The 27,937-nt window shown below is 35.5% G+C and overlaps 1 protein-coding gene across 2 annotated transcripts; it reads right to left on the reverse strand.

Moving 5' to 3' along the window:
* Window positions 1–13: 13 nt before the first annotated feature.
* LOC124538035 (hemicentin-2-like) lies at window positions 14–27,787 on the reverse strand. Of its 2 annotated transcripts, none has more exons than XM_047115038.1 (46): window positions 27,470–27,787; window positions 25,961–26,190; window positions 24,693–24,815; window positions 24,515–24,604; window positions 24,040–24,180; window positions 23,647–23,812; window positions 23,161–23,348; window positions 22,777–22,849; window positions 22,530–22,558; window positions 22,275–22,375; window positions 21,708–21,829; window positions 21,072–21,212; window positions 20,496–20,609; window positions 19,390–19,656; window positions 18,569–18,741; window positions 18,098–18,266; window positions 17,537–17,785; window positions 17,380–17,452; window positions 16,636–16,844; window positions 16,106–16,265; window positions 15,479–15,603; window positions 14,957–15,113; window positions 12,587–12,681; window positions 12,293–12,446; window positions 11,829–11,950; window positions 11,578–11,721; window positions 10,911–11,045; window positions 10,345–10,460; window positions 9,783–10,022; window positions 8,907–9,060; window positions 8,633–8,750; window positions 8,193–8,403; window positions 7,495–7,714; window positions 6,662–6,967; window positions 6,121–6,299; window positions 5,818–6,045; window positions 4,945–5,098; window positions 4,601–4,717; window positions 3,623–3,717; window positions 3,160–3,291; window positions 2,941–3,030; window positions 2,759–2,849; window positions 1,630–1,743; window positions 822–950; window positions 303–428; window positions 14–184 (listed from the first exon to the last, which is right to left on the reverse strand). In XM_047115038.1, the coding sequence occupies exons 1-46, from the start codon at window positions 27,741–27,743 to the stop codon at window positions 87–89; spliced, it is 6,942 nt and encodes a 2,313-aa protein (XP_046970994.1). In that variant the 5' UTR covers window positions 27,744–27,787; the 3' UTR covers window positions 14–86. The 2 variants fall into 2 exon arrangements, with proteins under 2 accessions (XP_046970994.1, XP_046970993.1); XM_047115037.1 differs by having other exon boundaries at window positions 15–184; window positions 4,945–5,107.
* Window positions 27,788–27,937: the final 150 nt, after the last annotated feature.

Below are 27,937 nucleotides of genomic sequence, written 5' to 3' on the forward strand. Positions count from 1 at the left end.
GTGGAGTTTAATGAAAGGCATGTTTTTAAAAAACGTCATTATAATAACTAATTTAATTTACTGAAATATATATTTATACGAGGAGTTCAATGCCTCCTCTTTCTAGACGGGTGCTCGAAAGATGCACTGAGGTTGCCATCGCCATTCTCGTCTTCATAGAAATACGGCTTACGAAATGATGACGCTGTAAAAAAAGTTTAGGATATAGGATTAGGATATACGTAATTTATATGGTTATGTGTTATACTATACTTTGTCTAACTGGGAAAGAGAGTAATTGGAAACTATGGAGGGTATCTTACGGGGCACGCAGTGATGTCGGTCGCGGTGCAGGCGCAAGTGTGCGGGGCACGCACACACGTAACCGCCCGCCGCGTTTACACACGCGAACTCACACGCGTGTGTGTCCTGCGCACACTCGTTCACATCTGCACACATGTGTATGAATTTAATCAAAGTTCTGGCATAATCTTCATTTACTAATTTCCACCTCCCTATTCTATCGTTGATTAAAAAATCTGTTAACTTATTAAATACTGTCGTAACACGTATCCCAATTATCCGTCTTGAATAAATCTACGTTAACGGGTTCTATCTATAGGTAATAGGAAGTATTATCAGATAGACAGACCAACGATCATACCTAAACATTAAGAAAACAATTAATAATTTAAAATAGCTAAATAAAGTGATAATTGTGTGATTATTTTAACAAGCTAATATGTATTAAGATGCGCTTCAATCGGAAAAGAGATCCTGTCTCTCAAAATCTCTGTCAATAAAGAATTGTGTTATAAATCATATTTAAAAATAGCTAGTACCTAAGCACCGCTGTCCAGCTCCCAGCGAGTAGTACCCCGGTGGACACGAGCAGCGGTATCCGCCGGGTAGGTTGGCGCACACTTGCGTCGGGTGACAGTGGTTGATGTTGAACAAACACTCGTCGATATCTAATTAAAAAAAAATAGAATTTAAAATTAGTATAAAATTCAATCGTAATAAACACATATAAAGAAATTGGAGTGTCTGTTTGATATCAAATCATAATCAATAGATATAATGAAATGAGTGTCTGTTTGTAATATTAAAAGAACCACCTTAACTAAATGTGTATATATACACGGTACATATACCAAAATAACTTTTTGTTTGTTTAAAATTTTTGTCCGTTTGTTTGTTCTGACTAATCTGGAACCGAAGCTTTTCTTCCGAAGCAGAAGAATCTTTTATTAAGGTTCAAGTGTCCTAGATTAGAATTATAAGATTAGGTTCATGAATGGAATCATAAATATCCAGTAAAAGAACGTTGCGTGGTATTTCATTTTATTTTTCAATGTAGAACGATTATATGTATACATAGTTAGGTATTTCATGCGACTTAATAATAAACAAAAAAAAACGTCATATTTTCGCAAAACCATAGTGAATATCATAGATCAATCAAGCTCTCGACCAAATGATATCGCATCAATGTGCTGTCAAAGGCTTTTAATGTGCTCTCAAATACCTATAACCTGACATTTGGAAATTGATCCTGAACAGTTTTATTATCTATTCTAACTTGCTATGTAGAATTGGATTACGTTAAATATTTTTTGTACAGGAGTACTTGTATAGTGTTATGCTTACCTTCACAAGTCTCATTCTCGGACGTGTACATGTAGCCGGGCTCGCAGGGACCTTGCTCACTTTGGTCCAAATTTTCTGTCACATTCACATCGTAGTATGACCGATGTGGAGTTTCTGGGGGCAAATTCTTTTCGATTTAATTATATTCTTCTAAGATAACATTTACTTGGTGGTAGGGCTTTGTGCAAGCCCGTCTTAGTAGGTACCACCCACTCATCAGTTATTCTACCGCCAAATAACAGTACTCAGTATTGTTATGTTCCGGTTTGAAGGGTGAGTAAGCCAGTGTAACTACAGGCACAAGGGACATAACACCGTAGCTCCCAAGGTTGGAGGCACATTGACGATGTAAGGAATATTTCTTACAGCGTCATTGTCTATGGGTGATGGTGACCACTTACACAGGGTATATTATAGTGCACAAGTTTTTCCGATCACCAAATTCGATACGACAAAAATACAGGTGCAAGACCATCGGCTTTACGTGCGTTTCGTGCCAAGGAGTGTACTAAGTCACAAAACGATCCACAAACAATAACAGTTGTATAAATAAGATTTGTGGACACCCGCACTCGTTTTATTATTCTGTAGATAATGTTTTTTTTAAGTATAAGATATTTGAAAGAGCCGAGATGGCCCAGTGATTAGAACACGTGCATCTTAAGCGATGATTGCGCGTTCAAGCCCAGGCAACTGGCATGCACCACTATATATATGTGTTTAATTTGTGTTTATAATTCATCTCGTGCTCGGCGGTGAAGGAAAACATCTCGAGGAAACCTGCATGTGTCTAATTTCATTGAAATTCTGCCACATGTGCATTCCACCAACCCGCAAAGGAACAGCGTGGTGAAATATATTCCAAGCCCTCTCCTTAATGGGAGAGGAGGCCATTAGCCCAGTAGTGGGAAATTTGCAGACTGGTACTTTACTATTTCAAAGAGTGTTAATAGTTTTATAGGAGGAGTATGGAGTACCAACGGATGAGTTTTGTTTAAATTCAATGCTTTATAATCTTAAGTTTCATTTTAAAAGGTAAAGGAATTTAGCTACAAAACTTAATGTATGCTATGGTTTGTTCGTCTGTCTTCTAAATAAATAAAGTAAGCGTTAAAAATGGAGTAATTACCAGGAGGAATGTAGAAATCATCATATCTTTCGGGTTGCGGTACAGGATCTGGATCCATTTCAAATGTCGCTTCAGGCATATAATCTGGATTCTATTTAGAATTTAAAATATATCATTTTATTATAATATTATTTAAAAAAAAAAGATTTTTTAAAGACTTAATAAGAATCAGTATCACTCACTATTTCTTCAATATTTTCTCCGCTGCCGTGGAAGTCGGTGTCTTTTTCTCGGTTCACTCGGCATTTCGGCAAACCGGGACACTTTCTGATCTGATTAAATAAAAAGTGTTTTCTTCGCATGAGAATGATTACTTAATGAGACCTTGTGAACCAAAACCTAAACTCTACAGCAAAGTCAAATAATACAAAGATATCTTTTTACATAGTACGAATGCATACTTGAACGTTATCTCCAATGCAGGGCTCCTCGCTCCTGCAGCGGCGTGTTCGTGTCTGAGTACCGACGCCACAGCTGGCAGAACAGCTGCTCCACCGTGACCAGTTGGACCATCGTGCTGGTGTGTCTTCTTCCTAAAATAATCAAAGTAGGAAAACATAATAATAATAATAAATATGAGACAACATCACATACATTACTCTGATCCCAATGTAAGTAGCAAAAGCACTTGTGTTATGGAATATCAGAAGTAACGACGGTACCACAAACACCCAGACCGAAGACAACATAGAAAACTAATGATAATCTACATTAACTCGGCCTGGAATCGAACTCGGGACCTCGAAGTGGCGTACCCATGAAAACCGGTGTACACACCACTCGACCACGGAGGTCGTCAAATAAAACTATAACTCAGATATATAGTTCAGAAAACATGTGTGGATTTATTCACGAGATACGTACCTCACACGAAGGCATGTGGCATTTTCTCCTATCATTCGTTAGGCCCCTACACGCCGATTCATCCAAAACAATTTTATCCGGTTGGCTGATTTTATCTGAACAGATATTGTTTCAATATTTATGATATGCTTATTAATGTTATTGATTTACTTATTTCACAATTTCTAAGACAAAATACATGTTATATACAAGAACATATAAATATTCAAAATGAATAGTGCAGTCATTGGTTCTACGTACAAATAAACAGGTATAAATATAATTTATACCATCGTAACATAGACATTTAATGACAGTAAAGTTTAGCCCCTAAGACAATTCCTAGTGTCAAAATGTACTGTTAAAATTCGGCCAAGTATGTGGTCCACATTCTTTGCCTAATTTGAACAGCTAACTTGGCTTCATTTTAATGATGTACAGCAGGTCTTAACTGATTAATATTATCGTACGGCAGCTGTATTTACCAACATTTTCGCCTGTACTTTTTGGTAGGTCTATTTTATTAGTATGTAGGTGCTAATTATTTTTTAAAAACAATACGAGAATAGGCATTTTTATGTGCCATTTCTGAAGACATACATAGTTCTGATAGTTTCCGAGAAGAATTAATATCATAGAACAATTAATGGAAAGAAAGAAGCAAAACAATGGAGAAATCTCTAGAAGATTATTAAAAGCTACGACGAAGGCATTTTTTTTATGGTATAGGTTGGCGGACGAGCACATAGGCCACCTGATAGTAAGTGGTCACCATCACCCTTAGACTATTTCTTACATCGTCAATGTGCCACCAACCTTGGGAACTAAGATGTTGTCCCTTGGACCCGTAGTTACACTGGCTCACTCAGCCTTCAAACCGGAACACAACAATACTGAGTACTGTTGTTTGGCGGTAGAATAACTGATGAGTGGGTGGTACCTACCCAGACGGGCTTGCACAAAGCCCTACCACCAAGTAAATTTTAATTTCAAACTCACCAATAACATTGTTTTCATCATCGATGTACTGACATCGACGAGCTCTGTGCTGATAGCCGAGCCCGCACGTCACGTTGCAGTAGCTCCATTGAGACCACGAACTCCATTTCCCTGGGACTATTAGGAATAGCAAAACTCTAAATTATTTTGAGCCTTTTTAATTTTTTTCTTTATTCTAATTAATGATGACTAAATTGTGCCGTTTAAAATGCTGTCCTGCCAATAGACACCCCCACGAACGTCAGCTCATTTAGAGACTACGCGGCTATTGACGACGAATGCGTTGGGGGGGGGGTGCGTTCCACATGCGGTGGACCAAAGCGCCGTCACGTTCAAGTGCGTACCTCTGACTCGCAGGTAGTGTCGTCGGTGCGCGGCGCCAGCGCTACTCTCGGCGACGCACACGTAGGGGCCGGCGTCGGCGGCGCGCGCGCTCCACAGCGCCAGCAGGCTGCTGCCTTGCACGTGCTGTACGTTGGACTGATGGTCGCTGAGCCTCTGAACGTCCTGGTTGTATTTTTTTTTTTTAATTTTTTTTTTTTTTTTTTTTTTATGGTATAGGTTGGCGGACGAGCATATGGGCCACTGATGGTAAGTGGTCACCATCACCCATAGACAATGACGCTGTGAGAAATATTAACTATTCCTTACATCGTCACTGCGCCACTAACCTTGGGAACTAAGATGTTATGTCCCTTGTGCCTGTAGTTACACTCTCACCCTTCAAACCGGAACACAACAATACTTATAATTGCACATACTCCGTGTATAAACGTAAGGTATATCCTCAAATCTAGTGGTCGATGTTAGGTATTGTAATCTTTGTACCATCATCTACAGCTTTTTCTGGCTGGTAGATCAACAAACAACAACAACAGCCTGTAAATTCCCACTGCTGGGCTAAAGGCCTCCCCTCCCTTTGAGGAGAAGGTTTGGAACATTTTCCACCACGCTGTTCCATAATATATACAATATAAGGAATACACATGTGGTAGAATTTCTATGAAATTTATCACATGCAGGTTTCCTCACTATGTTTTCCTTCACCGCAGAGCACGAGATGAATTATAAAGACAAATTAAGCACATGAAACAGAGGTGCTTGCCTGGGTTTGAACTCGCAATCATCGGATAAGATGCACGCTTTCTAACCACTGGGCCATCTCGACTCTGGTAGATCAGACTGGTGATAAAGATTACTTTATTAAAGATAGTCACCTTGTACCAAGTTATCTTAGGTGGAGGATTTCCATCTACTTCGCACTTCAATACAATGCTCTTCCTCAAGTCGACCACATGTTCTTCGACGGTGCTGTTTCCATCGTTACCGATAATCGTGGGTGCCTTTTGTATAACCACGTCGTATACGAGTTCTGTTGCACCAACTTTATTCGTCATTATACATGAATATTTTCCACTGTCTGCTACTTCTGTGTCTTTTATAATCTACAGTAAAAACCAATATTGTGAAATTCGTCTTAAAATTAACAAAAGGTCATAAGTAAGTTCTTGTAAGCTTACCAAAGTATAATTGTCATCCTGCAGCTGAAGTCTTTGTGATTCCGTTATCTCTATGTACGGATGTTTCACCCACATGACGTAAGGCCTCGGTCGTCCTTCCGCGGGACACGTCAAGTTCAATGTTGCGTTTATGAAAACGCTTGCATGTTTTATATTGTCTTTTGGTATTGGAGGAGGAACTAAAATTTATTAGATTTTCAAAATAACTTTTAAACCAATTTTAGTGTAAAATTACCATAAAATTGACCCTAACAACGCTTGGCCCTTGGAGTAGTGGTGCAAAAAGCTTCATTAAAAGTATAACACCCCTCTCGCCTCGCCTCATTGCCTCCATTGGTGACAGGAGGACTGGTTCATTTTTTGCATAGATGATCGGAATTGCTGCCAGAATTCTTGCCAAAATTCCACGCGGTCAAGATTTATATAGCAACTAGTTTTAGTTCATATTTGTATATATTTATGCATTTGAGAAGAATATTAATATACAATTAATAATATTCTATACGTGTGATTAATTTTACGTACATTTAAACCGGCTTACCTAAAATATCAACCAAATATACCACACTTGACTCTCCAACTTTGTTTCTAGCAACGCATGTGTAATTTCCAGATTGTTCCTGCTTAGCACGCTTAGAGATAACAATTTCACCAAAATCAGTCGACACCATGGTGTCGTCATAGAATCTCAAAGGCAAGCCATCTTTAAACCAGTATATATCTGGTAAAGGGTTTCCATAAGGATGACAATGCATATAAAATGCTTGACCTATGATAGCTTCTAAATTTATTTCATTTTTCGAATGATTTGCGTTCTGGAAAAGTGTTTGGAAGATTCGTGGTGGGTCTGAAAAATATTTAGCCGTCTAAAATTCTTTTCTCGTAAATATGACGATAAATTTTAGAAGGTATCTTACGAAGTTCAATGTTATTTAACAATTTGAATGTCAAATATATATTAATTTGTATATTTACACAATTTACGATGACTGATATAGTCTGGCTTGATCTTTATTTTGGTTATCCTTTGAGATCAATTTACTAGAAATATTTTGAATGCATGGTAAAAAATAAAGACTTTTGTCAAATTATTGAAATATAAAATCGACAGTTATCCTACTAGCATTATAAATGCGAAAGTTTGTAAATATTTTTGTCACACAATCACGCCAAAGAAGCTGCTTTCAAAGCCAGAAAAACATGCCGTAGGTTAGGACTTTTGTGTTGTAGTTCAACTGTCTCAATACCCTAGTCAAAGTAAAAAGTCTAGTGACAGTATTGCTATTTCTTATTAAATTATGCATTATCATTAAAAACATAATAATAACTGAACCATAAAAAACAATTGCAGTCCAACTGCTTTTTCGTACGCACCTAAAACGTTGACTTTTATCTTCTTCTCTTGAAGACCTCCTTCATTGGACGCGATACAGGTATATTCCCCATTATCCGAAGTGGAAACTCGATCGAACTTCAAATCAGCGTAGTCGATACCCTCACTGTTTTGACTAATAGTATTGCCATGTCTTATCCACTGAATTATTGGTGAAGGACTGCCAGCCGCTTTGCATGCGATTCTCGCTTTAGTGTCGAGCTATAATATTTAATGATTTATAAGACTGAATTCTGTTGAACGGTTTTATTAATATGAAAAAAAGAAAATTTTTAGATAGGGGAATGACCAAGTGGTCCTCCTGATGATAAATGATCATCACTACCCAAAGACCTTTGCGAATATAATAAGAATTATCATAATATGACGAAAACAAATTAGCTGAAACTAAACTCTTTCCAATCAATATTTACAAACGACAAATATATCGCTAAAAACAATTAGAGTTAACCTTTTGGATACGTACGATTAAGTACTCAGAAACACTGATGTAAATGTGTTCCTACATTATTCACGAAAAATCTTGTGCCAGATACGAAAAGTTTGGGACTTTTCTTACGTAACTTCAAAAATATATCAGAATCATCCAAAATATTTAAAAAGACACACAATTAAATACGTATGTATGTTCTATGATAAAATTAGCTACTATGCTAAAATTATATTCTAACATACTTACGCTAATCTCTACGTTGTCCTCTACACGAGTCCCTTCTCCATTTACATATAACACAACACTGTCAACCCTTGCACCCATTACAACAAACACTCGGTATACTAGGTGAGCGACGCCCGCCTCGTTAGTGGCATCGCAGCGGAATAGGCCTTCAGATTGTTGTGTGACGTTACTAGATTTCAGTGTAGTGTTTTCAATAATCCAATTCGTGTTGCTGGTAAGAAGGAAATTTATAAATTATAAAAAAAGTATAGAAATTAATTTATAATAAAATAAATTTGTGTCATCGCTTGTAAATTGAACTAAATAATTGCTTTTAATTATAGCTGCTAGGTCAAAATATAATCGGACTTAAATATATTCTTGTGGGACATAGTAAAAATAGTCGCAATTTCGATGGCGAAAATCAATATGGATTAATAAAATTTGTTTAACAGACTTACTTAAAAGTCCAAGATATGGTCGGTTTTGGAGATCCTTTAGCGACGCATTCGAGACTAGCATTTACTCCGGACTTTAGTTGAACTTCGAGCAAGTCAAACTCTGATATAAATGGTCGTTCTGAAAAGGTTATTTTATTCCAATTCTATATCTGAGTATAAATAAAATTAACCGCACTGGGAACATGCATATTTAAGATAATTTTTGGACATAATTCATGACGAAGTAACAGTTTACAACTTGCTTTCTAACACAAGTTTCGTACCATCGACTTACTCAACACTTCAAAGCTGAATCGCCTGTGGAAGGCGCCGTGTTCGTTTCTCGCGACGCATTCGTACTCTCCGCGGTGTCGAAGCTGTACGTTCAATATCTTTAACACATCCTCGTCTTCGCCGAAAATGGGCTTCGAATTGAACAACCATTTCATCTGGTGGCAATAAGTTAAAACCAGTTTGAGAAATCAAATATCGTAAAATTTTGATCAAGATATTCCTTAAAAAAGGTAAGCTAAGCCAAAGTAAATTTGACTAGGTGTTGGCACTTTTTGCAAGCCCGTTTGGGTGGATACCAACCACTCAACACGTAATCTACCAATATCATATAACCATACAGTGATGTGTGTCGATCTAAAGGATGATTGAGTCATTATAACTAAAATCATAAAGAACAATATATATAACAATGTTGGCGCAGACTAGAAAGGACAAAGAAGACTCATATTCGATTAGGTCCCATCGAAAGGGCATCTAAGCGTTTAGGTCTAGTGTCAAGGAAGGACAATAATTGAGAAGCACAAAAAGGAGCCTTGAAGAAAACTGTGGGGATTACTAGAGTCGTTGGCGAATTCACCATTCTAAGGGATCCGACCGATTCGTAAATGAATTCCAGGCACGCGGAAGCGCGAATTGCAAATTTGCAGGACATTGGAGCTATCCCCTCTGAGAGACAGCCAAGACTTGACTCAAGGTATAAGTTACTTTTGGTACTGGTATATTTTTGTGAGGAAGGGTAGTAGAGTAAGGAAGCACTCGTTGAAGATAATGTTTCGCGAGACAGAGAAAGGCAAATTTATTGGGTCGTTATGGTGCCTACTTAACAGTCTACTGCTACCTTCTTCAAACGGCAAAGTTAAATGACGTAAATACCGACCAGGGCACGAGGTTCCGCGTCGGTTTGACAGTGGAAGTAGTGGTCCGAGCCCTCGAGCGCACGCATCGCTTGCGGCGCGGATGCGGACGGCGCGAGCGGCGCGGGCGGCCACTGCACGCGCAACTGCACGTGCGCATGCGCGGAGCCCACGGCGTTGGCCGACACGCACGCGTACTGCGCGGCGTGCGCGCGCGACACGTTGGCGAACATCAGGCCGCCGGCGGATATCAACTCCGCGTCCTGCGAGTAGGGAATTTTTTTTTTTTTTTTTTAATAATAATAATTCATTTATTTGCCAGATTAAGGTACATAATGTAGATGGTCATTTATAATGATTCTCATATTCTACCGATTTATCGGTGTGCAAATATTAAACATGCATTAATGATATTGAATTAAATACAATTAATTAAATCAAATTACAATTAATAAAAATGTCATTCATTTATCGCAATCGCTAGCAAGTAGACGCTATAAATCTAAGATTAATTGAGGATAGGTATGGTAAAAAGTTCTGATTAAAAAGCTTATTTAAGATAGTATATACTGTATATGCGTTAACCTTATACCATTTCACAGTATGGCCGTGCGTCACTGGACATTGTAGTTCTACTGCGCTTCCTTCCAGCGCTGTTACTGTACTGACAGCGCTCTCATCCTGCATCACTGTTGGCAACGCTGGAAATAATTATAGTAATACTTTTAAAAACCATTTACGCATTCATAAATTTATAATTGGAATACCTTATTTTAATAATACATACAATCAACAAAGAACAAGAAGAAGCGACAGTAGCGCAATAGTTTACGGGTTACAGTACCCATCCTGACCCGTTGGGCTATTGTCATCCTCACTTCTAACACAAATAAGCTTAAAAGGAGGGGTTAGGCATATTAGTTCTTCCTTAAACAATTTGATTGTTGATCAAACACTTTGTGTCTATAATCCACAGCCACATGTGTATTCCACCAACCCGCATTGGGACAACGTGGTAGAATATGTTTAAAACCTTCTCCTCAAAGGGAGAGGAGGCCTTAACTCAGCAGTGGGAAATGTACAGGCTGTTGTTGTTGTAAATGAACAATACAATTATCTCTAAAGTATGGAAGTAACGTCAAATTACTCACAATATATTTCGACAGTGACATCTTTAGTATCGTTTCCTGCACCGTTAGTTGCCACGCACGTGTATATCCCGCTGAGGTCTTCGGAAGGACTTTTGATGGTAAGCGTGCCGTCAGCGTCTATGTCGTATCTGCTATCTGATATCAAAACAATTTGTTCATATCTTTAGTTTGCTTTTCAAGGTCATAAAAGAACATACAGTGGCATTTATGACCTTGTAATCACTACATATTATAAAACAAAGTCCCCCTGCGATTGTCCGTCTGTATGTTTGCGATAAAATCCAAAACGATTGAAGGGATTTTAATGCGGTTTTCACTAATAGACAGAGGGATTCATAAGGAAGGTTTAGTTATAAAATTTAATAAGGTTTTTGTGTCAATAAGGTAAATTAGAACGACAAATATTAAACACGTCCTTAAAAATCAAGCCGTTAGGTATGTTTATACTTCAATAATAAAGACATAGCAATATATTTAATAAAACAACAAATACAAAAATATCTTATATCCACCGGTGAAAGCCGGGAGGACCGCTAGTTAACTGACAAACGTAACGTAACGACAAAGGATTAAGAATATTTTAATACGAAAACATAATGAATTTCTTCAAAACATTGATGTTTCCGCACATTCAATTAGAAGACTGTAAAACAAGTGAAGATCTCACCTCTATCGAGATAATATCCGTCCTTAATCCAAGAGACGTAAGGGCGAGGTTTCCCCGCAGTGCGACACGAGATGGTCAGAGCAACGTCTAAGTCTGATGCGACGTAGGGGCCCGTATAGTTATCGACGAGTATTTCTGGCTTTTCTGAAAGCGTAATTATGATTTCTACGTTATTTAAGTTTGCAGTTTTTTTTGTTATAACTTTTATTTGTTTTGGAATAGAAGATCAAGGAATATTTTGTAATTCATACCAATGACTGCGACGAAATAATTCTTCTTAGCAATTCCGGCTAAATTTTCAGCAATGCACACATACAAGCCTTCGTGGATTGAACTGGCGTTCTTTAAATAAAGGTTCCCATATTCATCAAAACTGAAATATAAAATTATTAAACATTACAATAATTACGGAGAGGCGTTGTTTACAATAAGAAATCTAATGAGACTCAAAATAAAGTTAAATTTGGTTGATTCGATTATTTACAATAGTTGATTAAACTGGTCTACAGATCCTAATTTCCACTGGAACATCTTAGAATAGCTACTGAGTTCTTGACAGTTCTTTTCAATCAATATCCCGAACCGATGGTAGTGTTTCGTAAGATTCTGTAAAATTACTATTCAAAAGTGCCGTAAAAGTCTTCATGTTAACCACACATACTACTTTAATTATCTTAAGATGAATTTACCTTAATATAACAATGATAATAGCTACCTTAAATATGTCATATTATCAATCAATGTCTCTTCTTGGAACTCCCATGTGATTTCTGGAAGCGGAAAGCCGACTGCGTCGCACGCTATGTGCAAGTCTGATCCAATTTGAACTTCTTTGAATACGTCCACTGGCGGTTCTATATGTGGTGGTACTAATGAACAAATATAATTCTTGTTTTTATCACACATCTTTAATAAAAAGTTTAATTGTTATTTCTTATGAATATGAAAGGACTTTTTCAGACTGATAAAGCAGTTCATTAAAATCGTAGATCGAACTATCGGTATTTACCCCAAACATACACCGTATAGTTGAGCGATGCGGTTCCGTACGGGTTGCTCGCAATACACGTGTATTCGCCGAAGTCAGTCACGTTTGCTACAAACCTGCGGATTTCGTATAAAATAACAATAATATATTATTGTATTATTTGACTTAGTGTCTGTCAGGGCTCAATTTTAGGTCAACTTTATTTCAGATTTACTTTTTGGGAACTAATATAACCGATACGTTTACAAAGTTTATTAAGTTATACTAATAACCTATTATTCAATATAATAAGTTATACTCGTCACTATTGATGATAGTGTAAGTTTAGCCTTTAGGATAGGCTATAGAAAAAAACAAAAAAGCAATAGTTGTACGTTTTGTATTATCAAATTATTTTTTTAAATATAGGTTAATTTTTTTGATTTATATTAACACGTTGACTGTCCAGGCCAAATCCAACAACCTTCACGTGGCGTCCTGCGGTTTTTTTCAACCGACTTCAAAAAGGAGGAGGTTATCAATTCGTCTGTATTTTTTTTTTGTTTGTTACCTCATAACTTTTTACTGGGTGGACCGATTTTGATAATTTTTTTTTGTTTCCGATTATGGTATCCGTGTGAAAACGACATAAGTCTTAAATTTGTATTATGTATATGCGCGACAAATAGGTGAATAACTGAAAATCACGTTAACCAATTTTGATGATTCTTTTTTTACTATAAACTATATACTTCAAGGGTAGTTTGGTGTAAGTTTCGTAAGGTTCTGATCATAGCATCCATTACAAAGTAACGGAACGGAAGGGAACGGAACTATTCTGAGGAGCACGTTAGCGATACTCGGTCGGTCGGTCGAATCTTTTATTTATAGGTTATTTGGATATTTGAGTCACCTTCCGTAATGTGGTTATGTTTATGTAATTATCATAGTCGAATATTATAATCAATTAGCTACCCACCCCGGCTTCGCACGGGTGCAATACTGATACTAATAAATATACTACAGAATTTGTTTATTTACGATATCACATTGCAAATTTCTAAAATTGTCTGTGTTTCTTTACTATATTGTTCATGTATTATATACAAAAACCTTCCCCTTGAATTAAACTATCTATTTAAAAAAACCGCATCAAAATCCGTTGCGTAGTTTTAAAGACAGAGAAAGTGATTTTGTTTTATACTATGTAGTGATGGTACTTCTAAACGGCTTACAGTTAGGGTGCGTTTTGGTGCAGAATTTCTTACTGTCTTTAATCAAATTTTGTGCGTATGATGTGATGCCATATGATGTACGACATATATTAGCTCTTTTGCAAAGTTTTTTTACCGATGTCGATTACAGCTCTTTCGAGGGTACCTTGTAGTTTATGCCGCATGGCGTATTAAAGCCGCATTTTCGAAAGTCTATTTTTGCTTTATTCGAAAGTTTCTTTTGGAATTGTCCCCGAAGTAGTTTCTGATTAATATAAACGACACGCTTAATCTATCCATATTAAGAAAAAATAGTTAGTCTACATCAGCTTCACTTAAAATCAAAAAATAAATAAAATTTTAACAAAAAGAAAAGCCGACTTCAAACAAAACACTATCTTAATGAATATGTACTAAAAAGTAATAAAAATAATTGCGTACTGAACATATTTTTAGAGTCCTCCTAAGTAAAATGAAATGAAAAATATTAGACTACTTAAAAGTCGATTTACGATTATATAAAGTAGTTATAATTATTGCTATATTTGAGTCGGTGTCACCCAAGAAAACCCTACAGTATATCTATCAAAAAACAATACGAGAATTCTTTAACAAATATGTTTTTTACAACTTACCTTTTATACAATAATATACTGGATCAATCAAGGGACTCGTATCGCTTCTTTCTTTTGATTGTTGGGGCAAGGGCACCGTGGCTGACACCGGCTCCAAATATAACAATAACTAGTACTACGTTATATAATCGTAAATCGACTTTTAAGTAGTCTAATATTTTTCATTACATTTTACTTAGGAGGACTCTAAAAATATGTTCAATACGCAATTATTTTTATTACTTTTTAGTACATATTCATTAAGATAGTGTTTTATTTGAAGTCGGTATATTTTCATTCAGTAAAAAAAATGTGTTGGTTCGTTGGTGTTTTACTTTTCTTAATATCTATTCTAGACGTCCTAATAATATTTATTTCCCTAACTCAGACGTCCTCGCCAATAAACGGTGTAGAGTCTGTACGCCTACTTGCATCAGATGTGATGCAAGGACGTATGGTGAACGATAAATTTGTATCATATGTGATACAGGGACTGTCAACGTGTTAAAGTCATTGAAAGCTTTTAGATAGTCTCCAAGCCTAGGTTTTATTAAAAGAGGAGGAGGGCGTGTATGGTGACTGACCGCAGGCCGTCGACGCCGCGGAGCGCGCGGCTCGCGGGCGGCGCGCGCGTCCAGCGCACGGCGGGCGGCGGCGCCCCGCGCGCGGCGCAACGCAACCACACCAGCTCGCCTTCACGCACCGACACCGTTGTCTCCGCGCGCGCGATCTCTGGGGGCACTACACACGCCAGGTGACGCTAGCCATCAGCCTGCCTCGGACTGAGTTTTAATATTTAACTATATAAAAAAACACGGTCGCTAATGTCCGAGTTTCAGCATCTGAACTCGATTTTGCTTGAAACCGTGATGTATTTCATATTCATATTTATTATTAAGCTCCCATCGCTTAGTAATATATGTTATATAAGGCAAGCACTATCTTTAAAAACTACAAAATAATATAACAACAATATATGCGAGTAGAACGCTTACAAAAGCAAGTTAAATGAAGGACAAAGTATAGCCAAAGTCGTATACTCATGTTTTAATATCAGTCAATGTAAAAACAACTCAACTGACTATAATTAAATAAATCAAACGTACTATATACGGTGATATTAAAGTCCTTGGTGACGAAGCCCAGAGCACTGCTCGCGTTACATCGGAACACGCCGGAGTCATACGTGGTCGCGTTCGCTAGCACCAGGACACTGTCGTTATTCAAATATCTGGAACGAATAGAAACTTGCAAGAAACAATAAACAATATTAAATTGTCCTAGTAAAATTTATGACTAAATTAATCCTTATACACACAATAGATTAACATAATCTATTGTGTGTATAAATCTAAAAAATTGGATAACATTTAAAAATTATTGATGCTTGAGTTTTGCATAGGTGTCCCTTAGGGTTCTATTCCAGGTCAACTTTTCTATTTAATCCTTAAAAAAGATTGGAAGTATTACTTTAAAAAATAAGTAAAATAAATATTACATACCTATGTCTTAATTAAACGAAGGTATATTCAAAGTATATGATTCAATAGTGTCTTGAATTATATTAGATTATAAAAATATGTTTGGGTGTTTTATAAACGTTCTGATAATAGTATATACTTTCTTTATTGAACTTCCATTTAAATATTTTATTATACTTAATTTTATTTTATTTTACTGTCTTATATTAAGTTACTATTTTTATGATTGTGTAAAATACAAATACTACATACACATGACTAGAATATATAACAGGTAATTCATCTTTTGTCCAAGTTACGATTGGCGGGGGAACTCCCGACACGTTGCAGCTGAGCTGCACTGCATTACCGGACTTCACTTCTATTGGACCTTGCAAGTGATTTTCTTGAGACACATTGAATTCTGGCGGGTCTGTAAAGATATATTTTAATTATTTATATATCACTTCTTAATTATTTTTTTATATTTTTACATGATTTAGTTATACAATGCTGAAATAATAGAGTCATTTTATTGTATAGCTTACACCTTAACAAATCAACCAAAACAATATAACAGAGTAATAAAAATCTGAGAGATAGTATTCAAATGTAATAATTTTCTTTTAGTTTGAGTATTGTTTATCAAGCTCTTCTTTTATCTTTTGTAAATTATAATAGTGTATCTTAGAAACAGCTCTAAACTTATTAAGATATTTTTCCCAAATGAAAGCAATTTTTCCCAAAATAAAACCTTTTTTTATAAATTCAATCGCCCAAGCAATCATATTAAGTCAACTCACACTGTACTATCAAATCCACGTCATACAAATCAGTTCCCATAATATTCTCCGCCGTACAGCGATACTTTCCAGCGTGATATTTCTGAACTTCTGATATTATGACATATTTGTGATCTTTTATGGACACGCCATCAGGTAGGGAAAAGAAATCGGAACTATCATCTTTAAATTGCCAAGTTATTCTCGGTTCAGGATTGCCCTTTGTAAGTCTGTGAATTGTAAGTTTTAGTGACATATATAAAAGGGTTTCTTTATTTTTATTATAATAAATATTTATTTCATAATGTATCCGTTTCTATATTAATACGACAACTTTGTCGATTCATAAATATAATTATTTGCAAAAAATACATTGTTGAAGATGGGACATTATTCACTCACTCATACAAAAGCACGCCGATGATTTAGGAGTGGCGCCCTTTAGACAACAGATAAATAACTTTTACTTGGGGTCACCTACTCGGATGGACTTTCTGAAAGCACATCCAGGTAGGTAACGACAGCAGATATACTACCGCCAAAGTAGTAGCGCATTTTTTTGTCTGAAGGGCGAACGAGCCAGTATAACTATAATCACAAGGGACATGACATCTTAGTTCCCAAGGTTGATGAAGTATTGGCAATTTAAGAAATGGTTAATATTTATTACAGCATTATTGTCTTTGGGCAGTGGTGACCACATATCTTAACTACGTACGTATATCATACAAAAATGTGATTAAATATATAAACAACAAAACTTACCTACATTTGAGTGTTGCCATTTTGCTCTGCTGTGTAACGATCTCAGATGGTTCTTTCAATATGAGAGGTTTAGCTAAAATATTAAAAAAGTTTTTATGTGTTATCGATTCTAGAAGTTCAATAATACTGCAATACCTTTTAATAAAGTAAAACTCACCCAGTCCGTGCACAGCCAAAGTGCCAACAACCGACATGTTTTCAAACCCATTATCTGCTTGACAGACATACCGCCCCAAATCGACAAAGTCCACTCTATGTATGCTTATAATGGTGTTGTCATCAGATATACTTATCCTCTCGTTATTGTCGATACGAGTGTTGTTGTGATACCACGTGATATGGGGGGGCGGGTAAGCATCAATGTCGCAGGTGAAGTTGGTTTGTGAGTAAATTTCCACTGATGTATCTGAATTATGATTATTTCGTCAGATAAATTGAAAAAGCAATGCAAAATATAGTTTCAGATAATATTTATTTCTAAATTTCAATATACGTACATTTTGATAAGATCAATTTAATTATGCCAAAAATTCTACCAACTATTATTTTTACAACATTATATGGCTTTTAGAATCGATTTAAAATAAAAGATTTCTAATACTCAACAATCACATTTTTAAAAGAAAGATACTCAAGTCAAATTTTAGAACCAAGAAATTTATTCAAATCAACTGTAAACAATCGAACATATAGATATGATATAGATTTTCTAATATACCTGTAAAACCTTTGATGACTGTCATTTGTCTCCTCACTTCGATAGTAACGCTGTCTTGATTGATTCCTTCCGAGTTTTCTCCGAAACAGAAATACGTTCCATTTACGGGCTCTTTTCGACTATCTAACGTGAGGACACTTTTGTACACCTTCGGCTCAGGATTCGTTACCTTGTTAAGAAAGAATATATAAAGTGTACAAATGAATATAAGCCTAGAGGACTTAGTGAATCTTTACCGAAGATTTCAGGTTAAAATATAAGTTAGATTCAATTCGTTCAAAAACAATGAAAATGTGAAAAAACCTGCGGTTAGTTTTAATCAGAAACATCTTTAATAAAAGCTAACCGTACTGGAGCAACGTGTTACGTTTAAAATTTTCAGGATTTTACTTACTTTACTAATGAACGAAATTCTTATATAGCCTGGAATGTTAGTGAATGGACTTTATCAATATACTTTCAGAAACTTACAACGTTAGGCAGAAATCTCTCAGTCTCCATGTGCCATACAATACGCGGCGCAGGCTTTGCCACCACTGTGCAGGATAGTTGGATGGTCGTACCGTTTAAAATTGTTATGTTTTTTGACCCTTCGATAATCACTTCGGGTTTCATAAGAACTGTGAGGGCAATTGTATCAGATGCTGAAAATAAATAAGAAATTGATTGTCGGGTATAAATTAATTTTAATAATACAAATAAATCGCTAAATATCTTTTATAAAGTAGAAATTATATCTATTGGTTTTAAGAGCGTATTATCGTAAAAATGTAAAGAATTTTGGTACAATTACTATATATTAATATAGCTTGTACCCAATTACTAGTAGAACAATTTTGGGCTAAAACAAGATTTATGATTGTGCAGGATAGTGCATGGACTGGTAGCCAAAAACGGATTACCAGATTATCAGTGCAATAATACTTGAGTTTGTTTATTAGTAGTGTTTGCTCCTCAGATGTTTCCATTCATGAACATTCATTCTTTTACATTTTTACTGAAAGATAAATATTTGTTTCACAAGATATATCTTCTAACGAATACCGAGATCAGAAATTTCAGAGGTTTATAGTGGTAGCCCAAATTACCCTATAATATTGTATTTTTTTAAACATGGTCAACGATTTAACCTTGACGACTAAGATGTTACTGTAGTCAGTGCAGTACTGACTCGCCTTTCAAACCAAAATAAAACCATAAAACCTAACACTGCATTTGCACAAAGTCCAAACACAGTGTGTAAAATATCAAGTTATCACAAAAATGTACCAATAAAATAATAATCAACATACCCGAATAGGAATCCCGTAACGCAACACACGTCCAAATTCCATCGTCTGTTACATTTTTAACATCCAGCACTGCGTTGTAACTTCCGTTAATGTCGTACTTTTTCACAGTGGCATTGTTGTGTGACCATAGAACTTGTAAGGCATTCTCCACGTGACAGACAAATTGAACGTCAGAGTGTGCCCTTTTAGTGATTGAGTGAGGACCTAAGATTTGGGCTATAGGCTCCAACTGTATGATTATATTAGTGGAATCATTTGTGTAGCCCGCTGCGAATTGACAAAATATATAACCAAAGTTTCCTTTCATTATATAAAAACGAACGGATACTCGTTTACCATGTTTGAATTTTATATACAACTCAATAAACAGAACCTATTTTATTTTTATTTTATTAAGATTTTGATGTAATTGAGTAATATTATACCTGGTAATCAGATCAAAGAGAATTACAGAAATATCGCAAGTTCAAATGCGAATAAGCATCACTGAGTTTCACGTCCGTAATATAAATATTGGAGAAGAAACGTGAGTGACTAAAATTAAATTCTGACATAACCTACCCCAATCCTGCAGCAGGGTATTATCAGATACAACAACAACAAACAACAACAGCCTGTAAATTCCCACTGCTGGGCTAAAAGCCTCCTCTCCCTTTGAGGAGAAGGTTTGGAACATATTCCACCACGCTGTTCCAATGTTGGTTGGTGGAATGCACATGTGGCAGAATTTCTATGAAATTTGTCACATGCAGATTTCCTCACGATGTTTTCCTTCACCGCTGAGCACGAGATGAATTATAAAGACAAATTAAGCACATGAATCAGCGGTGCTTGCCTGGGTTTGAATCCTTATTCATCGGTTAAGATGCACGCGTTCTAACCGCTGGGCCATCTCGACTCTTCATTCTCTTCTTCGCGGTTATCAGATAAGCTCAAAATGTTCTCCTTAATATGAACACTTAACATATACGGGCTGTAAATTCATCGTAATGAAAATATAACTATTGATATAAGTTTAGTTTCATTCTAAAAGATTTATTAAGCATAGTTCATTTTTGATATTATCTTGTTGTGATATAAATTTAAAGTAATCAATAAAACCTTACCTCTGTTAACAGCGACACACGTATACACACCACTGTCTCTTTCACTTAAATTACGAATTGTTTTGTTGAACGTGTAATAGCCGTCCATGCTTGGTTCCAATTTGATATCTTTCACTAGACAGATAATACAACATTTAGATTTAATACTTACATACATTAACGATTTCAAATATTAACCAGTTAATACTTCAACTAATGCAGCCCTAAACAACGCTCTGGACAAATACAAGAAAAGTGCACTATTATAAGATTGGTCGACAAAATCAACTTAATTGGAAAGATTTCAAACCAAGTTTGATGATCCACTGACGTTCGCCTTAACATTACGTTTTTTTCTGAGGAACACTGCAAACTTCCAAACAGTAGTTTGATAATTTCTTGACAGGAAATCCAATTATTTTTATACACGTATAATTATCCCGACTCTAGATTTAGAATAAGCGCAACACAAGTTACATTAAGAGACAATAATAAATAGAAAAATAACTGGTTAAAAATAGTGTTCATTGTAACGAGAAAAAGGTAACGTAGGTAACAATAGAGCTACTGACAGCTCAAGACGAGAATGAAACTTACCATAACTCTGCAGCGTGCCATTGAAAACTATCTGCGTGCGTTGCAACAGAGCCTCACTGAATATATGGCAGGAGATTGTCAAATTTTCGTGTTCGGACAATGATACATTCTCCGATGAGATGTTAACTCGGGGTGCATCAACTAAGGGTTAGAGGTAATAATCAATAGAAAAGTGCGCCTAAAGATATTTTTGTGTATAAATCTACGTTATTTATCTAGTCCTTATCGTCGCTTACAAGATATTATTCTAGTCCGAAGAGAAATTTCATTTTGCTGAGGTAAATATTAAAACAAAGTCCAGTGGGATGTACACCGATTAGGTTTCTACTAATACTTATTTGATTAAAGTATAAAATATTTGATTAGTACCTAATGCAATTTTTAAGAAATTGGAATTCGAGTATCTTATTTACATTGATGGTGTAATTAATAACGCAGTATAAAAGGATAGCTGGATTGGTCTTTTCTTGTTATTAAATGTTTCGCATATTTATTTGTTTTTTTTGTCTCTCAGCCGTATCTAGTGCAAAGAACAGCCATCGATCACTAATGAAAGGCTCTACACTAACGTTTAGCAAGTCTGTCCAATTCAAATACCATATATGAACTATATTCCTTTATAACAAAAAGTCTCACCGATCAAGTCAACGACAGTACTAGCAGTACTGCGTCCTGCGACGTTCCTCGCTACACAGTAGTACACTCCTACATCTCCTTCACTCATGTCTTCGATTACATACTCTGCTGTCACACTTTGACTGTTATGGTGAAATTGAAAAACAATTAAGAACATGATACCAAAACAAGCACTTGATCTTTGAACAGAAACATAACAAACAAATTATTGGAGCTCGCGTAAAATTTGTATGAAAATGTCGTACATATTTTTTTTTATGGTATAGTTTGGCGGACGAGCATATGGGCCACCTGATGGTAAGCGGTCACCATCACCCATAGACAATGATGCTGAAAGAAATATTAACTATTCCTTACTTCGTCAATGTGCCACCAACCCTGGGAACTAAGATGTTAAGTCCCTTGTGCCTGTAGTTACACTGGCTCACTCACCCTTCAAACCGGAATACAACAATACTGAGCACTGTTATTTGGCGGTAGAATAACTGATGAGTGGGTGGTACCTACCCAGACGGGCTTGCACAAAGCCCTACCACCAAGTAAAATAATAATAAACATATCACTCACAGCGCAGAGACGGGCGCGGCGCGACTCCAGCCGACGGACTGCGGCACGGCGCTGTGCGAGCGGCACGACAACCGCACGCGCTCGTGCGTGCGCGCCCGCACCTGCCACGTGCGAACGGCGGTCGAGATCATGTTTGTTTTATTTATATTATGAGCAAGCGGGTACGTGGCGATCTAATAGTAGGGACCACTGTCCGATATTGACACTGTAAGACCTTATAATATACTTAAAGTATGTAATCAAATGTTTTGTTACCTTCTTTGGTACTATCAATTCTGGAACATCTGGAACAAAAAAATAAATATTAAAATGGATTAACTGCAAGGAATTTTGAAAAGATAAGTTACTTCTAACTGTCAAAAATAATTAGCCAATAAATAGTGATATAATTTTTCATTAGTGGTTTCATATTATTAAATTAGTTTTTGTTTTATATAATTTTTATTATTATCTTTATTCTTTATTGTTAAAAAAAAACCATATCAAGCTATTTTTAGGATACCCGGGGGTTTCGCCTGAACAGCTGTAGGACCGACTCTTCGAACTTCTTGACCGGACTCATCGTGACCAATGATCTGAAAAATATGGAATAATCAAAAATTTGGCGCCCAATGTGGGACTGCTTTATCATTTACATACAAATTAAAATAGTAAGTGTATAGCTTAATTGTATTCGAATCAAAGAAGAAATAAACATTTGAAAAAAAGATTTACGTATGCAACTAGTTTTGTCGAGGTTAAAAACGCCATTTTTTCGCAAATCTCTAATGAATATCAAAGATTATTCACTCGACCATATCCAGTAAATTTCTACCTTTGTCCTGGTATGGTACTTTTTAAAGTATTGAATTATAATAACAAGAATAATTCCAATCTAAAAACTTACAGCTAAATTAAAAAAGTCATTCGGCGGTACGAAAGCGTCCGCTACATATGTTCTCCCGTCGCTGCCATTCAGCGACTTTAGCGGTACTTCGAATATCGTGTTTCCGTCCAAACCGAGGAGTTGAACATTGTCCAGCTGTAGAGACGTGTTGGATTCGCTGAGGGCTATCATCATATGGTTGTATGCGTCTGGAATATAAGATTTGCTCAATTTTATATCTATTTGGACAAAATACAAAAAAAAACTCATTTGAGAAAAACACAGTTTTTAGACTACGTACATATATGACAAGAAAGTTATGTGTTACATTTGTGATGAAAATCCGAGAGAAATATATTTTCGAGCATTTAATAATTATTGTACCTGAGTCTCGTCCCAGGTTCGCTAATTATTAAACTGTGAATTCATTGAAGTTGTTATCACTGCTAATTTTGTCATACGTAATTAAATATCAGAATTTTCTGCCATTTTGGTAACATTTGGTACCTTGTAATGGTCGATAGCTCGTCTCCTCGAGGGATGTAGTTGGTTTTATGGAGAACCCGTGCTGGAAAGTCAGGTTGGACAACCCAACCACCTTAACCGAGTGTTCCTCCTCACTCCCCACTGTTATGCTCCAGTTCCCTGGCTCTGGTTGAAGGACTTTCACTATCTGGCATAAAAACGATTAATTTTATCGGAAGCGACAAGTTTCTTTGAATAGTATCGCGAATTGTATAATATATTTGAAAAATATCGCGTAGGTAATTGTAATGCTATTTTACGTTCCCGTTTATGGAACTATCTTAATAATCATCAACAAAGCTTCAGGTGCTATTGTTAATTTGAACTAAATGATTCAATTAAACATAAAAAATATAAAACAAATAAGAGAGTTACCATAATTTCCGACAAGTCCAAAGTAGTAACGAGTTGTGGAGGCCCCGTTATCTCCTCGCCGCTGGGGTTGACGACTTTGATCTGTGGCTTGGCTCCCGACACCGACACTGTCACCTCACCAACCGACCTGTCCACTGGGATCTAGACATAAATGCAATAAAAATATGACCTTTTTATATATTTATTTTAATAATTTTAATCATCACTTTATTATTGAGACAAGTAAACAATTAAGAAATATTATTCACTAAATGTAGATTTCACAGATGATGACTGTATGTATATAAAAGTGTAACAGCACAAATAGCAAAAAACTTAATACTCAATTATGGAATAAAACTTAAAAGACAAGCGTCTCGTTTAAGCACAGCATCCGATCATGATTGGCAAAAATCAATTGATAACCAAAAAGTAAATTTTGAATAAATATCATTTCTATACATCGGAAGAGGGTATTTTACAAAAAAGATTTTACCTTCTGCGTGTAGTTGTACCCAGCTGGATTGAAAGCTGAGCCCAAGTTCACTGTTCTCCCCTTTATTGAAGATCGCACAAACTCTAGCACCTAAAAATTTAAAATCACTTTAGTTGTTAAATTTCTTGAAGAAAGTGGATTTTGTATTAAAATTATGTTGGAAACGATAAGTAGGTACCTTATGGACGCTAGTTTTGTTTAAATTAAACACTTGTCCGGAACTAGCGGCAGCTATCTGTTGGTACACTTTATATGAAGGTCTGTTCAAGTCGTTACAATGTCCTGTCAATACGAACACCACCTGAAACAGAATATTTTTAAAAAGATAAGTTTATTTCTGGTGAAATTAATATTTTTGGGGAACCAGCGCATCGATCAGTTTACGTTGTGGTTGGACGTTACAAAGGTCGGTGGATTTTTAACTGTTTAAATTTACCATAATTTGTTTGATATTTTCTTCATACAAATGCTTTTTATTTATATAATAATCTTAGTCTTTGAAAAGCAAGGATTTCTAGAAGTGATCTCGAAGTCATAATTAGTAGTAAAATAATCAAAGAAAAATCTTTGTAAGATAAATAACAATGGCCATGCTCTTTATTCAAGTTGATGGTTTGGAAAATTATAATAATAAATAAAATCGTTTCATATTTATGATGTATTTTTTCAAATATTTCATGTCCGTTGGTTCGGGCGAATCCAGCGTTTCATGTTTATATTACTTATGCATTAATTTGTTACTCCATAAACAAACATTACACATTAGTATAAATGATAACTTAATAAATCTTTAGATTCTGTGTGGCATCAAATATTAAGTTAATGATAAATCTATATGCGCTGTGGCGCGAGTGTCATTTGATTTAAGCTGTGATTTATCGGTATAATTTAGGTCAATATCACGTGACTGAAAGTAATTAGGCACATTACTCAGGCATTTGACGAATTCCGAAATTCGTTTAATTTACTAACCCTCTAACTTCAGGTTTTTACGTCAAAATTCTTGCCTGAAAGATAACTTTAAAAACGGATTCGAATTAGAGCTTACAACCTCTGCAATTTAATATATTTTTTTCATTTTATTCTAAGTAAAGCTTAATTAAATCTTTGGATTAAAAACAATGATATTCTAATAAACAGATATGTTATATCCATACTAAACAACAGAAAAAAGTGTACCGCGCCGGGGACCGTTTATTTTAGTTTATTTTTACATTTCGTTAAAAGTAAAAAGGATAGCTTGATAAAAACAATAAGTAAAAGGGATAACTAGGTGTTTTAATTACGCAAAACGTATTACTACGTAATTATGATGTATTATAACGTATTACTACGTAAAACGACTAAAGCCAAACGTCCCAATTAGGACGTTTTTTAGTCTTCACTTTTGCGCGTTAATAACATATCTGTTTACTAAAATATCATTGATTAAAATCTAATTTTCACCTGACTCTGTTTCCTTTGAATGGAGTCTAGCACCGACCCCACCTTCCTGTGGTCAGAGGCTGTCGCGTCAGTGAACACGTAAATAAATGATCGCGGACGACTGACTTTCAAAGCCATTTGTATTCCTGTCAAAGATTTCTCAGGACAATCTCCTCCGCCATAAACTCGAACAATATTTAGTGCTGATTTGAAGATATCCTTATTTTTAGTGACTGTTGGGGGTCCTACAGCTGTAAAGAGAATCAAGGTTTTGATATTACGGACTATTACAACTTACTTTTACTCATAAAATATAAACGTGCTAGTATCTTCTATATTGCAATCGTAAATTACACGTTTTAAGTAAGTATACTGTACTGTAGTTTTGTCTTAGATTTTCGCGATTATTACACATTGAAATAAAACTAGTTTTAACGGATTTTTCGAGCACTTTACAGCGTTCGTGGTCTACCCGTGACCACGAACGCTGATGGTAATTGCTCACAGCCGTATAATTGTCTATGACAATGATAAATGAACCTTGGAAACTAAGGTGTTATATCCCTTGTGTCTGTAGTTACACTGGCTTACACACCCTTTTAATCGGAATTCAACAATATTGAATATTACTGTTTGACCGTTAAACATCTCATAGTATTTACCCAGCGGGGCTTGGCAAAGCCCTACTACATAAAGAAAGTGTTTAAAGTCTTATAACTTTACTAGACATGTAAGTAATAGTGAATGTATATGGTTGGATGTTTCTTTTTCAATAATGTCTAAATCACTGTGTTAGGAATAAAACAATTGATAAAAAATGTGTCAAAATTCAAATCTAAACTTTGACATATCAATGTCTTCATTTAGTTCTAGTATCTTTATTATACTTATTTTAGTATTCATTTACTTCAGGGACCTTGGCGGTTACGATTTTGTTTATAAATAAAAGTCAGTTGTATCTGCAGTTTTGAATGCTCAGAAGGACGCACGATAAGACGAATTAGCACACCAATTATATCCTGAAATACTAAATGAATTGGCTTGAATGTACAATGCGTGCACAAGAGCTAATGATTCTTAAATGGCTATTATAAATATTATAAAGAAATGTTTTGGATAAGGCTTTTTACAAATAACGCGGTAGTTCCGACTTCTCTCTAACCTATTAATTTTCTACGCAGAACAAACTCTTCTTCCCGTCTATTAGGTAAAAACGTAGGAAGTGTATAAATGAATGCAACCTAAAGCTGTAAATTTTACACTACTTGCTTTAGTGTAAGCAGGGGAAGTCCCGTCCCCTATATCGTCAATTTTATATATGGTAAGGACGTAAAGTAAATTTAAGAAATGGCAGTAAAAACATCAAAATCAAATATTTTTATTGTTAATACAAAAAATTACCTGCGTTGAAAACATAAGAAATAAGAACGATTTTTGTGCATAATAATATATGCATTAAAATTACAAAAATATACATATATCTATCGTCTATTATCATGTTTAACTTTGACATTAAATAAATGAACATACCTGGATCATGGAACGGCACAAACACAAAGTCAGCGATTACATTGCTATCTTCTAGAGCTGTCTTCAATATCATTTCAGCCCCTTCCCTTAGCTGCCTCAAATCATTAAACATAGACCCCGTTGTATCAAACACAAATACCAAACTGCCTTTACCATAATCTTTATCCGTTAAATTAGCCTTAAGATTATTATCAGATGGCACAACTTCATATTGTTGTGACTTATTTACGAAAATTAAAAAAACAAATGAAATAAAAAGAAGGTTCGCGCTCATTTTTAAATTTAGAACATAATTTAACTGTATGTCATTCTTGTTTAAAATTTACGAGAACACTATTCATTCAAGTAATCGCTACAAGATTTATCATTAACCTTTGGCTCTATAATCGATTTAGGTTAAAAGGAAATCATTGTTTAAGTAACTTTATCTTTATGCGTAATGTAAATTTGTATGGACGTTCCTAAGAG

Source organism: Vanessa cardui, chromosome 19, assembly GCF_905220365.1.
Source record: "Vanessa cardui chromosome 19, ilVanCard2.1, whole genome shotgun sequence".
In the NCBI taxonomy this organism is placed as follows: Eukaryota; Metazoa; Arthropoda; class Insecta; order Lepidoptera; family Nymphalidae; genus Vanessa; species Vanessa cardui.